General features: G+C 41.5%; 1 protein-coding gene across 1 annotated transcript in view; it reads left to right on the forward strand.

The window, feature by feature from the left end:
- Window positions 1-7,850, forward strand: part of BRAF (B-Raf proto-oncogene, serine/threonine kinase) — a 78,982-nt gene extending 71,132 nt beyond the window's left edge. Inside the window, exon 21 of the mRNA XM_035888947.1 lies at window positions 6,359-7,850. Within this exon, the coding sequence (XP_035744840.1) occupies window positions 6,359-6,381 (23 nt within the window). The 3' untranslated portion in view covers window positions 6,382-7,850. The remainder of the gene's footprint in view (window positions 1-6,358) is intronic.
- The last annotated feature ends 8,114 nt before the right edge of the window (window positions 7,851-15,964 follow it).

Consider the following 15,964-nt stretch of genomic DNA (forward strand, 5'->3'; position numbering starts at 1 on the left):
AATTCTCTTAAGGTCATTTGGTGTCGTTTTTGCTTGCCTGTGTCATTTTTGCCTAGTTTATTGATTGGAATTAGTTACTCAGGAGTGTATTTGATTTTAATCTGCTCAAGCTATGATGTTGGGTTTTTTTTTTTACTTCATTTGAGGTCATTATATTTGAGCAATAGGCTTTAGATTCCTCAGTTAGTAACGCTACTCATGTGTGGGAAACAATTGGAAAAATATACTTAGCTTCAAGGCTGAGCACAGTCGAAACTTCTTGTGGTCAGCAGAAGTGAGCAGATACAGCACAGAATCCAAAGAAAGACCTTAGTGACGTAACTTATTTTGAAAGCTGAAGTTTAAAATAGTGCTGCTCAGAGAACATCTCTTCCTGCAGAGGAGCAGTGGTGTGGGGTTTTTTTTACTTTTTATTTTTGCCTAAATACTCTGACCTGCTATAGTTTAGACCAATCTCAAAATGTTCTATTACAATGCAACATAGAAGAAATTCTGAATCTGCTTTTGCTGAACTGCAAGAATATTACTGGTAATGGTGGCTTTATCCTTCAGTTAGCAGGGATTTCAAAATTAAAAACAAATTTTAAAATCTCAAGCATAACCAAATACTTTAAGAGAAGGCAGCTGCTAACACCCATAATAGGAAAAGAGGATTTTAAAAAGCAGTTGTTTTCATGGAAATCAGTATTATACCATGAATTCTGTTAAGACAAAATGTTTTAATTACTTTAATATTGTTAAGAATACTGCTGAGCGTTCTTCTGTTCAGCCACAAATTTTTATTTTTTTTTGCTTCCATATAAAAGCTGCTAGTTTGAGTAGAAGTGAATCGGTTAGACTGGATACCTAACTGAGAAAGCTAGACACCTTACCCAGATCCTGTCAGCTCACTTTAAAGATTGTATTTTTCTCTGGAGCATTCTTCTGCAACAGGTGAATGAATCAGAGTAGTGGTTCAGGTTATGTCAGTCTTTGATGTCAGATACGAAAACAATAATGTTATCGAATGTGTTCTTGCATATTTTGAAATTAGTCATGTGGGGTTGTTTGTTTTAAACTGCTAAGCTATTTTCACAGATTCTTCTGCATCGGAAACAAGCTATTGCTGCTCTTGTTAGGACTTTAAGGGCCAGGATTATTCTTAATGGCTTCTGATTTGCATACTTACAGAGAAGTTTGCATGTTGCTAGAAATAGTTTTTTGAGATAGGTCAGGAATTCAAAAAAGGTTTTCTTTCCTGCTGTCCGGCAACTGAGCCTTTTAAAACAGGAGGCAGAGTTAGAGAGCTTGAAGAGATGTAGGCAATTTCTACATTTTCTGGCCAGATTCTAATGGCCTTTTTGGCTTCTGCTGTTGGAACAGTTTCGGAATTAACTTTTCTCATTTTGTCAGTCAAGAAAATTCAGCTGTTGAAGTCTTTCTCTATGGAATTAGTTATAGAGGACAAAAGTTGTTACTGTTTTAGAAAATCTGTTTCCCATCTTTCTGGTAGCTTCACCTCATTTTGGCAGGCTTATCTTAAAATGAAAACAGGATTCAAGTGGTTTTTTCCCTCTTACTAATTTCTTTGATTCTAGACAGTGAGGAAGAACACTTCTTAAGCTTTGGGGTATGGTATTCAGTACAGGCTACAATGCCCATCAGTAAGAGCAAGAGGATGCTGCTGGGTCTCCTGCAGAATCTAGAAATGCAGCATCCCACCCAGAAAAAGCTTAACCACACAGGGAGTTAGGGAGAGTGCAGAACCATCATCACTGCCCTGCTCAGGCTTACTCTTTTTCAGGTCTGCCAGATCAGCTCAAACAAGTTATTCCTTGGAGTAGTGTTACCCATCTTGTTCTTAAGATTGTTCTTCTGTGCTATAAAAACTACAGTTATGCGGGGAAAAAATGCTGCCATCTTTAGACACATTTAGCCCCATTTCCTGCTGTGCAGTCAGTGCGTTAGAATTCTTCCTGTGTCACTTGATCCTACATGTCGTGCATGGTCTGGGATCCATGGCCATAACATGATCTTAGCTTCTCACTAAACATTTTATGAAGCCTAAAAGGAGGCTGGGTTTTGTGGATCATTAACTTTATCTGACATAAAGGCATTTAGGGGTTTAACTCCTGTAGTTTGTAATTGCTGCTTCAATGAGATTTGGAAGCATAGGTAGGATGAAGATGCCTAAATACACCTGTGGATTTGGGTCGGTGTATTCAAAGATGCAGTTCAGCTATATTGTTCAGAAACAGGTATCTATCAATCCTGAAAACAGGTCTGTAGGATCTCAGGCTTTTCGGGTGGTGTAGTTTATACTATATGAGATTTCCTTTTTTTTTTTTTTTTTTTTTTACTTCCTTGCATCTCAGTATAAAAACCAAATCTGTCTTGGTACCTTGTAGAAGGACCAGATCCTCATAAATGCTGCTGTTTATTCTTCTGAGGATACTAATTATCTGCATCAGGGTATGTTCCAAGTCTTTCTTTAGCCAGTGGATGGTATCCATACTAGAAGATCAGTGCAAGATACAACAGAAAACTGCCTCTCTGTCATACTTTTTTCTGTATCTGTGAATGTAATCCAGGCAAGGTGTTGGAATTTGGTGTTTCCCTTTGATAAGTCAGTTGCTCTCTACTTCAGTAGACAAGGCTGGCATGGGCCTAGAATGAAACCATTCTTCACCTTATGATTTCCCCTTACGATTCTTCCAAGAAACATAGCACCTACCCCAGGATAAGGAGTACAGTTAGGATTGTCTTAATGACCTCAGGATTTAGTGACCTCCAGATTACTTATAAATTTGTGGGAGTAGAGATTGGTAACTGCATTTTAAATCCTTCCAGGAATAAGAGGCAGCAGGTTCACTCAGAACATGCCCGTATTATATATTGTTTGGACACAACATGAAAGAATTTGATCATCTTTTTAGTACAGATTTTTGAAAGTGTGCATTTAAAATAGTTTCCACTTGCTTTGCATGTAATGAGCATGAAAAGACTGTAGCAACTTGCTTGAAAGGGCTCTGTAAGAAGTGTAGATTTTCAAATGCTATCCATCCTTTGGAAAGGAATTTCTTTGCTACCAGTCAAAGCAAGTATCTGAAGTTCTGCTTGATTAAAAAGCACATCAGATGTCTGGCTCACAATGAATAAAAATGTCTGTTGTTTTTTTCACATCCCAAATGGTTAAGTATGTGGTTTCATAGCTTTGTGGTAAGCTAATCCCATTTGGAGCAGCCGTGGCCCAGCTCCTTACTCTTGCACCGGCAGATACTCTCCGACTCCACGAGTCCATTCCATACAGTTGAGCGGGTTCCCCCCACCACCACCAGAGCAGCTCTTCAAAAACTGATCAGCTCTCCTTGCCCACCAGCCCAAGCTAGCATTTGCTAGGTGAGCTCCCTGAGCCATCTTGCTTCAGGGCCAGCGTGGCCCAACAGGCAGATCATTGCTCTACAGCTTGGGTCAGGAGGGAGAGTGGGACTGCAGTAGTCACAGTTTAGATTAGCATTCCCAGTTGAGATTAGCATTGGCCATTACAGAAATGGTGTCCAAATACTTAGCAGGGCATAATCAGGATGATCCTGTTCCCTGCAGGACAGGGCATACCAGGGCAAATTCCTAAAGCTGTCTTCATTTTGTCCATTTGTTGCTCTCAGGCAAGACCTTCCTGTCCTGCTAGAAAACGGTGAATTCACAGTTCAGGTTACTTCATTTATCTGTATCCATCTAAGTCTCAGGAAGCGGTTGCCTGTGTTCTTCTGCAGATGGGGTTTCTTTCAGAAGATGAAGAACCAGCTACAGATATTTTACATCTTCAGAATAGAAAGGGTGACATAAAGCATTTCAGCTGCTCCTCAGAAAGTCCTGTTGGCACCAAGCAGGATGAAGAATTCCTATACGTGGATAGGTGTAGCCATCTACATTCCTCATTTAATGAAAAGCCAATACTGGTAACTGCATTTTATACATGTTCAATCGACATAATCCCATTGTTAGATGAACATGTTACCTATTTTGGTCTCCTATTGATTTGAGATCAGATTAGCACCTGAATTTTGAAAGGGGAGATTTAGCATTAGCTTGTCAAAAAAAAAAAAAAAAAAAAAAATTTTTTAATCCCATTGTTAGATGAACATGTTACCTATTTTGGTCTCCTATTGATTTGAGATCAGATTAGCACCTGAATTTTGAAAGGGGAGATTTAGCATTAGCTTGTCAAAAAAAAAAAAAAAAAAAAGTCTTTGCTAAGGTTTTATTTAAATGGAAGAAAATTCTGAAAATCACCTTTCTTTTTTTTCCTATCTGAAATGCTTCTTGACTTCTGATCCTGTTTTTCCATTGCCCTTTCCCAATTAATCGTTCATCTTCTATCTTCTGAAATCCCTGTACAACTATTAAAAGCTGAATTATTACCAGAAATGGGCAGAAGGACAAGATGAGTAATGAGGGAGCAATCTCTAGTTTATAAATTGATCTTTAATCAGCAGTTTAGGAAAGCAGATGGAAAAATAAATTAAGTAGAGCATGTTTTGAAAGTGTAGCTAAGCATGGATGTCATTCTTAAAAATTAGCCTCGCAGGCAATACTCGATGACTTTTTTGTCCTTCTCTCAAAAGAAAAAAAAAGTACAAAAATTGAGGTGTTTCTAGAAGATACTGTAAAGAGAGTTGGGAGATCGGTGAAATGTGGCAGAGAGAAGCAAGGAAAATTATCAAATAGAATATTTTAGAGCAAGTAGTTTTATCTGTTGGTAGAACTAGTAAAATAGGTGATTAGATCCATTGTAAAGTTTTTGTTCTTTTGTAACTTAAACCTACCAACACAGTCTGTCAAGACACATGGAGCTCACGCTCTGTCACAGGTCTTCCACCTTTAGTTGAGGTCTTCCACCTTTGCTTTAGACCTCAGCTCTCTCATTCCCTGCGAAGCACAGAGCCCTCTCCCTGCTTTCTTCATGTTCCTTTAGATCAGCTGGATCAGTTGTTCCTGCCAGGCCCTGTAGATGCTTTTTCGTCCCACTCGCCATGCAGACTCTTCTTGATCACTCTTCTTGGTTCTCTTCTTTATAAAGCAAGATGTTCCATGGCATTAATGCTCTCAGCTTAAAATTCTGTTTGGAGGGATATTTCTGGTTTGTTTCCAATATTCAGAATAAGAATCTTAAGAAAAAACAAAGCCAACAAAACACTTGCTCATGAAAGGATGGGAAGGACACCAAGACAGGGAGCAGTTTGGATGTGGTGGCATTCAGCACGCTCCTGCTAAACAAAACAAAGGGTCTCTCATCTCTGCTTATCACTCCTGCATTTTTAGGAGAGCTCTGAGGAGTGCTGTCAAGAACAGGGCATAAACTAACCCAAAATTCCTGTGAAAGCCAACACAAGGAAGTTGTATGTACGTTTTTTTTTCTCTCACTCCTGAGTCCTTTTGGTTAAGCATAGTTGGACACCCATCCCTACAAATCCTGTAGAATACAGTTTCTTTGTGGGTGGCAGGGAGATTTTTTGGCTGAAGTGAAAGATGAAGAGGATGAGTATCTTAGTTTTGGCTTCTATTCAAGGCTCGGGCAAAATTCTTAAGACTTTGGGCAGCATTTTACTCTGTGCTGTAGTTTCATCGTCTCTGAAGTGGGACTACCAGCCTATCTCACGGCATGCTGACACTAAATAAACTGTGTAGAGTTTCAGGAGATCACTGCATGTGAAAGCACTGCACAGAATCATTGTTTATTCAACAGTTCTGAAGAAAGCACGGGGTCACTTTATTTGTTGTGCTCCTTATTAGTGAGGCCCAGTTTCTGGTCTGGGAGGAGTGAGTAGCCAATCCCACCATTCTTAGTTCTTCTTACCATAGGTTGCTGTGTTGGTCGCTAAATCAGATTCTAGCATTCTTTAATAATGGTTTAATATTCGGGCACTTTACTGTATATGGTCTTTAAAGGTTAATGGGCATGTCAGGTAGTTCTTTGTTATTAAACCAGTTTTACAGCAGAATAGAAATTAGTTTGCAGTCTGGCACATTTATTGCAATTGTCGCTTTTCAGGAGGATGTATGTGCAATAGGGGGGGTAAAGTGAAACTAAACTGATGCATTTTATTTTCAAATGCATGACGAATTAGACTTTGCTTGAACCTCTGTCCTGGGAAGAATGGGTACCGCTGGCTTTCAAGAAATGCTTTTTCGGTAAAATATGCTGGGTCTGTATTCAATGTCCTCTCACTATGTATTCTTTTGTGCATTAATTTTAACAGTCTGCATTTTTTAACACCTGTTATGTTAAGCCTAATGTTTGACTAGTCTGGAGAAAATCTCTGACCGCCTAGTAACTGATATCACTTTTTTAAACCAAGCTCTTGTCCTCCCTCTACAGGAGAATTTGCAGCGTTCAAGTAGCCACAGCACCATGGCAGCACCCACTCTGTTATTTAAGTCTTGTGTTCCTACAGTTTCTTAACATCAAAACTCTATTCTGCTCCGCAAAACCTAAAGTAATTTAGAAAAGATATCCATAAGCTTAAAAGTGGAGCAGAATAGAACTGCCAGTCCAACACAATGGGAAAAAGTACCTTTTTGGGAACCAGAATCCTCTGCTGCCAGTGTTTCTCCTTCAACACAAACCACCACGTGCATTCGGAGACCCGCAGTGGCTGCCTGTGCTGTTGGCATCATTCCCAGGAGAGAGGCGAGGGCGCTCGTGGTTTGACTGTGGTGCTCGGGCATGAGGGGATGGAACTGCTGCTGCAACTTAGGAGACTTGCTTTGGATGGTCTGCCGGTCGGCTTTCTCCCTCTAACAACGTACCATCAGAGGCTGAAAATCTGATGAGTGCTAATTTAAAAGAATCATCCTCCGTTCTGATCTCTTTTTTTTCCTGGTGTACTCACTGATTTATGGACAATGCAGTATCCCCTTTTCACTGTATTACAATGTCAAGCACCTAAATCTGTCTACTTTACTGGGGTTTATTCCAGTAAAATTAAAAGCGTGGGGTGATGGGGGCTGGAGAAGATGTTTCTCTGAAGGCGAAGAGGTTAATCTGAAGGAAAAGGGGATGCTGCTGCACCTTTATTCAGATTTACTTTATCACTTCTTCAAAAAACAAACAACAACCACCAACCTTAACCTTTTTCCTTTTCCAGTATTTTCTTGGTGTGTGCATATACAACATCTTTTAGAAGGATTAGGTAGATCCTTCTTTTGTTGGTCCAGCAACAAACTGAAGTTTAAAAAGAAAAAATAAATGTAGCGAGATTGTCCTCTCTTTTATTTTTTTTCTTTTGTATCATATGATACAATGTATTTATCAAAGATGCTACCACAGCATCTGAAAGTCTGTAGAATTCCTGATACAGACTGTGAACGGTGTATGTACCTACGTTAAAAGTTTTATTTTAAACGAGGGTGCAGGTTAATGCCAGGTACCTTACCAATATGTAATGTTTTCATAAACGGGGAAAAAAGTTCTCAGGTTGAATTGAATACAAATACAAAACCCCCTAGAATTAGACATTCCAAAAATTATGTTTTGGTACTTTGAAGAGCTTTTTTTAAAGGATTTTTATCCTGTTAACTAAACATCCTCTGATAAGTGTGTGTATAAATGTGGAGCATCTTGTCCTAATGGCAAGTTGTTAGATCAAAACAAAACGGTACTTGCTGGATCCACGCTGACTACTTCTCCTCTCATTGCTTTCTTCCCTGTCGTCTCTTCCCTTCCGTTTGTCTTTCCCCTTTGTACACTTTGCGGGCTAGGGTGAAGGTGGCGGTATCTCCATTAGAGTGCTTTGTTTTCCTGTCCTCCAATCCTGGTTTTCAAATGGTTGGTAGCTTTTTGATGAGTTACCCAGTCAGGGAAAAAAAAACAACTCATAAAAGTTCTGCACATCGTTTACCTCTAGTAGAGTTATCTTGTGATGTGATCTGTTTGCAGAGTTCTCTGGTATGTGGTATTACATGTAAATTATTTGTACAGAGGCAAGTCAGACCACATTAGAAAGAAGTTCAAGCTCAGACAGAAGTTTTCAGAATTTGATTCGTGTCTGCCCTGTACCGCTGCAGGTGAGGCAGGAGAACCTCTAGCAGGGAGGTTCTTGCTGGGGGGAGGCGGGGGGGGTGGGGTCGTTAAACAAAACCGTGACAAATACATGAAGGAGTTAAATGTGTGTGAATGCAGTGTCCGTGCTAAACATTGGGTGTATTGGGTGAGGGTGCTGTCCTTCCCTCCCTCGGAGAGGTGGACTGTTTCTGTCTGCAGAGGGTTGCTCCCAGGCAAAGGGAGAAATGCACATCAGTAGTGGAACGTGCTTTTAAACCCCTGGAGTTCTGCGGTGTTGCTGGTAGACTGTTAGTTTGTCAGTAAATATTTACTGGGGTTATAGGGACCGGACTAATCTGAAGTGGGAATTATAACTGAAATACTGTGTATTCATATTAATTCCACAAACATTAGCAAGACAGCAATAGTGAATGACTTAATAGTCACTACAAGAATGAAGTGATTCATGTTGGTACATGAATAGAATTGATTTTGTGTACAGGATGCATTTTAAAAACAAAAGAAAAAAAGCACAAATTTTTTCTTGTCTGCTGTGGGTCTTCAGATGCTGTAAGGTTTGGTTTTTGGTTTTTTTTTTCCTCATTGAGATTGGCAGGAATTTAAATAGTAGCAATAGCCATTTCCCAGTGTGGAGAAGCTCATGAGCGAGCGGTGGTGTGCAGGCGGCTGAAATCGGAGTGCTCCCTGGCGATCATCTGAGGCCAATGCCTAAGAGGTGGAAGGAGCCCGGGGGCCGCTGGGGTCAGCAGGCGGGTGAGAGCAGGTACAGATCCAGCCTCCCAGAGGGTGAAGTAGTCACTGCTCATTCTCCTTCCACCCCACGCATCGCTCCAGCCCCTGTATGGGCTGTGCTCTAATTTGTACGTGGCAGGCGTGCTGGAAATCAATGTTCTCTCGAAAGAAGCTGTTATCGGAGCAAGTGTGTACAGGTGGTTCAACAACAGTCATTTGTTTCACAGAGCTTGTTAAAAGCCCTAGTTTCCTTCCACAAGGTTGTGCTGGTTAGAAGATTGTCTGCTAAAATGTAACTGTTAGGAATTTCATTCTATCTCTGCTTAAAATGAACTTATTTTTGTGAAGATTCATTACCCATTAGTCTACAACATGCTTCTTGAGCCCATAGGAAAAGCACAAGGAAAATTGCTATCCTTGTCCATGCAAAGCACTTTATAAGTAACACATGATCTCTGGGGTTTTTTTATAGGGGGTTGTTTGTTGTAGTTTTGTTTTTTCTGTTTTGGTTTGGTTTTTTTTCCCTGAGGAATGTGCAAGTTGTTTGGCTGCTGTTTAGAGAAGTCCTTTCAGGATGCATTTCTACTGGTTTTCACGTTTGTTTGCTTCCCTCCAGATAGCTGTAGCAATGTGTGTTCGTCTGTAAGGGGTCCCACATAATACTCATGCAAAACCTTGGAAGAAATTTGGGTTGTAAATAATTGGGATTATTAATTTTTTCTATCTTTTCCTTCAGGAGTTTTTCTGGATGTCTTGCATGCCATCAGAACCAGTCTTAAAGGTGCCCTGTAGATGTTTAGTGAATGGGGAGAGAAGAGTAGACAAGAACTGAGTGCCGTGTATAGCAGTGGGATGAAGGAAGTAAACTGAAATGACCGATACATTCATGTCCCTTACACCAAATTTCTTTAAGCTTCTCTGTGGTGTCCCAGCCACCAAGGCACATACCGTAGTACGGAAATGTTAGTACGTGTTCCATGAGCATGTCTTGGGACTAACATCTAGCCAGTCATACTGCTTTTAGCTCTACGGTATCTAGTATCTAATAATTATTTGCAAACCTACCAGCATCCAATCCCAGCTATTTGTCTCTTTATTGATCACACATAGACCTTCCCCTCTGCCTTTCCTTTTCCAAACAGTTAGAAGAGGCCTGTTGTCTGTTACACCTTCCCTGTCAGTTTGTGACTGTTTCCCGCGGTGTATTTGCTGGAACTGGAACATTGTAGTGGAGCTTAAACCAAATGGTATGAGTACAGAGGCCTGGTTATTTTAAATTAGCCCAGTCATTTCTTTTTTGCTTAACTCATGCAGGTCATTAACTGAATCCACTTCTGCTTTTTCTGCTTACCTAAAATCAGCTTTTTCTTGTACTTGAATGCTCTAGCAGCTGATGATGATGCAGAATGTTTGAGGCCAGATACTGCCATCTTACCATGGCCTCTCAACATCACTTGGATTAGTATGTGCTCTTTAGCGGCAGAATTTGGCCATCATGACATAAAATGAGTGAAATGCTGACTGTTGATAAATACCACGTCTTTCCACAAATGCCCAAATTGTGGGGAAAAAATACACTGGAGGTCATGCATAAATAGGTTTGCTTCTGTGTTTGCCTGGTGATGTAAATGCATCCAGCATTTTACAGAACATTTGGGGAAGCCAGATCCCCAGAAACCTCACAAACAAGTACAAGTTGAAGTTTTGAGAGCTGGAGGGGCTAAATTTAGGGAAGAAGCATGTAGACATTTCACACTTCTGCAGCCTATAGATTTCATTCCCTTCTTTGACTGTGAGTGCAGCATGTGTAGCACAAACTATTCACAGTACTGTAGACGACATGTCTTCTGTCTGTTGAAAAAAGTATCACCAGTAGCACAATGCGACAGGCAAAGCTTCTCGGTACAGTCAAGTTCAGTTAAAAAGCAGTCGCATGAGCGGACTGTTACGGCATCGCTTTGAAGGTGCTGGGCGTTCTGGTTTTCTGTTACACATTTTACGTAGGAGTTTATGAAACGAACTTTCTGTTTACTGCAGCCTTGTTAATATGCATTTGCACTTCATCTTTGTTTTGGCATGCATTTGAAGTATCTTTCCTCATTACTTCTTACCTAGTAAATAAAATTATCAGGAGAGCAGAGCAAAGTTGTTGAAACTTCTCCCTTGCATTTAAGTTTCAAGGATGCTAACACAGAAGCTACCAAGTCAGTACCATGACAGCAGTAAGGAACTGTGGAAGGAGGAAACTTTAAAAACTGCAGAATATAGAGTACACCAAGAGCGAACTCAGATGAAAAGTAGCATATATCTCTCTTCTTCAGAAGAGAGAGCTACCAGGACCCTCTGTTAAATGGTTTACACAGGGATCCCCCAAAAGAGTCTTTGGAGTTTGCCAAATGATCATGTGCCTTCGCAACCTTAAAAAGTACAACAGAATGTAAACCGGGTGCTTTGTAACTAGAGCAGTGGCTTTGGTTTACTTCTGATGCAGTAGTTTTGTACATAGCTGTTACTATAGATAGGGAGTTTGGAGTTGGTAAAACTCTGTAAAGGGGTAAGGAGGGCAGAGAGCATTCCCCAAAATACCTACGATCATTTCAGAGCTAGGAAGTGAAGGATACCTAATTCAATCACAGTAAACCTGCTGGTTGAAATCTGCTCCATTGGAAGTTAAATGAGGTTCATTTAAGTTAAAAATAAATAAGCCCTCCTCCCTCTCCAAAGACACAAAGATCTTGTTAAAGGAAGGTAACAGAGAACTCCAAAGAGGCCCAAAGTCACACTGTCACAGCATCTTGGAATGAGATGGTAGATGAAAAATGAGAGCCAGATGAGGAGAAATTGATGGTTAGTACTCATGTAATCGAAGTGCACATATATCAGACCATACTGTTAATTCCCTGGCCTAGAAAGTGCAATTAATTTTGTTTTCTGGAATATCAGCAGGTTTCCTTAGTTCCTCCTCGGGCCTCTTCAGCCATCACATACTGCTATTGCACGTTAACCATGGGAGATGGCAGATGTCTTGTCAGCTGAGGGACAACCACTATGTTTGAATCTGATTTGTTTGAGTTTCAAACCGGTTATGTAGACTTCTGGCAGTACCTACGTAGCGGTGTCATGTTTAACCTACTTGTCCATAAAGGACAAAATAACAGGGTTTTTGGTATGACAGCTTTTTCAGATCTTTTCCTTTTCTTCTTTGGGGCAAGATTTTGGGCATAATTGTAAATTATGAAGTTATGTTTAAATGCACAGTTCATGCAAAATACCAGACCAATTTTAATTTGGTTTTGTTCCTTTTAGAAAGCAAAATGTAAAAACATTTGACTAAGGTTCCAGGAACTATCTGGAGTCCTTCTGCCTACCCCAAGTTCTGCGCTAAAAGTAGATGTGAGAAGATGGGTGTTTTGTCTGTTTTCAAACAAAATCACAAACTATTTCCCTAAGAGAAGGGAGCTGATGGGAGCATTTAGAAACTTCTAAACTACCTAAGCATTTGCTTCATAGCCTCACAGCAGCGGTGTGTTCGGCTCATCCAGCCTCCTTAAGAGCCCACAGTGGCCTGTCCGGTCATTTTGTCTAGTTTGTCGTGTTTGCAGCAGCTGTACGTTAGAAAAAGCCTCGTGTGACATTTACTTTTGAGCAAGTAAAACACAAAAAATAACTTATGTTTTCTTCTTTTCGTTTGGGCTTGGAAAATGGTTGGGTTTTGTTTTGATAAATGTCATTCTGTGTTGCATTTGTGTATTCACCCTAGTTGAAAAGAGAATCTGTCTGTGTGTTTGGGAGTTCACCAGAACATTAGAAGAAATGAAGCCCACCATCTGGGCACGGGGCAAAATGGACCAAACTTGGGTGATGGGTTATTTTGGGATGGTGGGGGGTTGCGGGGGCATAATTTAAATGAATTCTGTCTAAAATAAAATGTAAGTAAGTGCAATAAATGTGCTTTTTTTTTTTAATTCAAAGCTGTGAACCTTTAGGGAAAAAAAAAAAACACACAAAAAAAAAAAAACGAAAAAAAATGCACATCATTCCTTCATGAGCCTTTTGTCCTACCTGCCTCCCCTTCCTTCCCCCTCTCCACACTTCTCCTCAACTGACAGAAACCTGACAGTGGCCAACTTGCACGCGTGGGCAACCCAGATTAGCGTTGCTTTTCTTCCAATCTCATTTCTTGGGACTCCACACAAAAAAAACCCGAAAAAAAATGCACATCATTCCTTCATGAGCCTTTTGTCCTACCTGCCTCCCCTTCCTTCCCCCTCTCCACACTTCTCCTCAACTGACAGAAACCTGACAGTGGCCAACTTGCACGCGTGGGCAACCCAGATTAGCGTTGCTTTTCTTCCAATCTCATTTCTTGGGACTGAAGAAAGTCCTGCCCCCTACTTCTTGCCGCCCTCGAAATCCCTTGTGCTGACCCGTGCCGCTGGAGCAGGGTCTGCTGCTACTGGGGAAGCGCACGAGGCAGCCCCACGTGCGGGGCGGTCATCCCGGCTGCGAGTACAGCCCTCCTCCTGGCCCTTCATCTTTCGGTTGGAACTTCCCTCCCCACCTCGGTTCAGGTGTAGCGACAGGCTCCCCGGGGCCGGGCAGGTGACATTTTTCTTAAGCCCTTGCAGAAGTGATCCTAAGGGGCCCCCTTTTCCCCTTTGTCAGCACACGCGTGCAGGCTGGCCACTGCTGCCTTCTGTGACTCTGCCTTGTTCTGAAGGAGCGGGTGTGTACGTGTTTGTAATTTGTCGCGCGTTACTTGCACTCTCTCTCTTTCTTACTTGAGCGCACGCTGCTTTTCCTAGAGTAGGAAAGGTGCACCGGTCTCTTGGGGGGTTTCCATGAGAGGTGCAACGCATACGTTTAATTAAAAAGTGATGGAAGGTGTAGCACTCGGTAGTTGGAGCCTAGGGGGGAGTAAGAGAGGACTGGCTTGTTTAAAGTGTATAGATACACAGATCTATATCCTTTAAACTTGATTATTTTTATATATGTAGTCAAGACAATGGCATTACCTCATAATACAGAGGCTTGTTTATGAGAGGCAAAGTATCTAGTAAGGAGAGGAAAAGGGAAATTTATATACAGATTTGATTTCTTTTGTTTGTTCGTTCCTTAGTGCAATGAATTGTATGTCCCACCAATTTAAACTCTGTGCTAACACATTCCTTTCTGCTCTTTTCTTTCTTTCTTTTTTTTTTTTTTACCACCAGAGGTTTGCGAGGGGCTTATGACTGCAAAGTAGAAGGTCCAGTCTGGTTACTTAAAAAAAACCCAATTGTGTTAGTAGATTTCCATAGCTGCTTTTTAAAATCTAGGATGGAGTTAATTGTTTTGAAACTTGTATTTATTTTTTAATTCATAACAAAATGTTTATTTTCGGTTTCCTGTTACATAGGTCATGGCAACTCCCCTTCTTTCCTTCTCAAGTTTCCCCTGTAATTGCCAATACAACTTATTTTTCTTGTTTGCTCCTTCCCCCTTTACTTTTGTTGTCCCTTCATTTGTACTTTGGAGTTTTTCTCATGTAAATTTGTACAATGGGAAATATTGTCCAGTTTGGTTAGAGAGCATGGAGACTTAAAACATATTAAAATTTGATAGCTGAATTCAGATTGAAGAAAACTATTTCTGTGTAAAGTTATTTAAAGAACTCTGTATTATATAAAAGGCAAAAAGTTCTATGTACTTGATGTGAATATGAGAATACTGCTATAATAAAGATTGACTGCATGGAAAAGTCTGAAGGAGATTGTTTATTGTGTAATTCACAACTCCTCCTCTCCGTGAAGTTCCAGAGGCACAACTAAGGTGGTTAAGGGGAGTGAGTGAAAAATTTACTTTGATGTTGTTCCTGTAGAATGTAGCTCTGGAAGGAAAAGAGGGAGGGGGGAACCCAAACCAAAAAACCAGCAGAGGGATGCCTTCCTTGTGCTGGACCCCTGCCTCTCGCCCCAAGGCATTTCTACCTTTGCAGAAGGTTTCACTGCACAGGGATTATTCTGGACTTCAATAATAGCCAAGGGCGATCCCCCCTCACCCTGGGGAAAGCCTGGTAACCCCTTCGTCTGGCTTCTTGTCAGGGTAACTTCCCCTGCTCCTATGGCAACTGTTATTCCAACTGTTGTTTGGTGACAGGGTTTCAGTAAAATGTCTTTAAGTTTGCTTCTCCACAGTTCTAACATGGAGAAGTTTTATTTCCCCCCAGCCAGTGGTTATTTGGCAGAGCTTTAATGGTGGGATCCTTACCTACTATGCACTCGTGGAAGCTTTAGATCACTCTCTGAAACCTTGTTTCTTGGGGGCAGCACATTATATATTGAGCGAACATTACAGAAGCTCAAGTACCCCACCTCTGAAGCTGTAACGTTCATTCTCCAGAAATCCTACAGTACTCAAAAACAAAGTACAATTTAGCTTAGAGGTTGTTTACAGTTAACTTTTATTGAAATAAGGACCAAGAAGCCACAGCTTTAGTTCCAGAGACCTCTTTAGTTCCAGGGAACCTGCAAGTAACAGAAGAGGATCCTGAGAACCTTCTCACCCATCCTGTCCCACCACAGAGAGCAGGGGACAGACCGCCTCGATAGCACCCATGCTGCCCTCAGCAGTAGCTGAAGCTGTTGGGTTTAGAGCTGTAATGTGACCCGGCAGCTTAAGAAATAGGGTATTTAAAGAATTAGAAACAAGCAAAAGCCTCAAACCCTTCAGGGGACAACTGCATGGGTCCTTCCCTAGAAAGAGATAGAGCACGTCCCCAAGGCTAGGTAGTGCTGGGTCCGCAGAACAGCACAAGGAAACTAATTTTGAACTGGTAGCAGTTAAGCTACAACTCATCAAAAAAATACATTGTTACACTGCAAGCTTATTTTGCCAAAACCAGGCTACCTGGGCTGGAGCACTCGGGTACCCAAGAGCAGGGGGTGTGAAGGCAACAAACGGTGCATCCTGTGCAGCAGCGGTGTGGCCCGTTCCCTCACCTGCGGCACGCACAGGTAACTGCGGGCAGCAGGGCGCTTCCAGCAGCGCCCGAGAGGAGGGCCGGTAAGCGGAGCCCGGCGCGATGCCCCGGCGCTGCGCCGCAGCCGGGAGCTCTGAAGCGACGTTAAAGCACAGCCCAGGCCCAGTCTGCCCCCGTGACCGGGTTCACTGCCGCCCAAAGCTAAAGCCCAGCCTAAGTGCAGACCC

Source organism: Egretta garzetta, unplaced genomic scaffold (assembly GCF_000687185.1).
Source record: "Egretta garzetta isolate BGI_Z169 unplaced genomic scaffold, ASM68718v1 scaffold321, whole genome shotgun sequence".
NCBI lineage: Eukaryota > Metazoa > Chordata > Aves > Pelecaniformes > Ardeidae > Egretta > Egretta garzetta.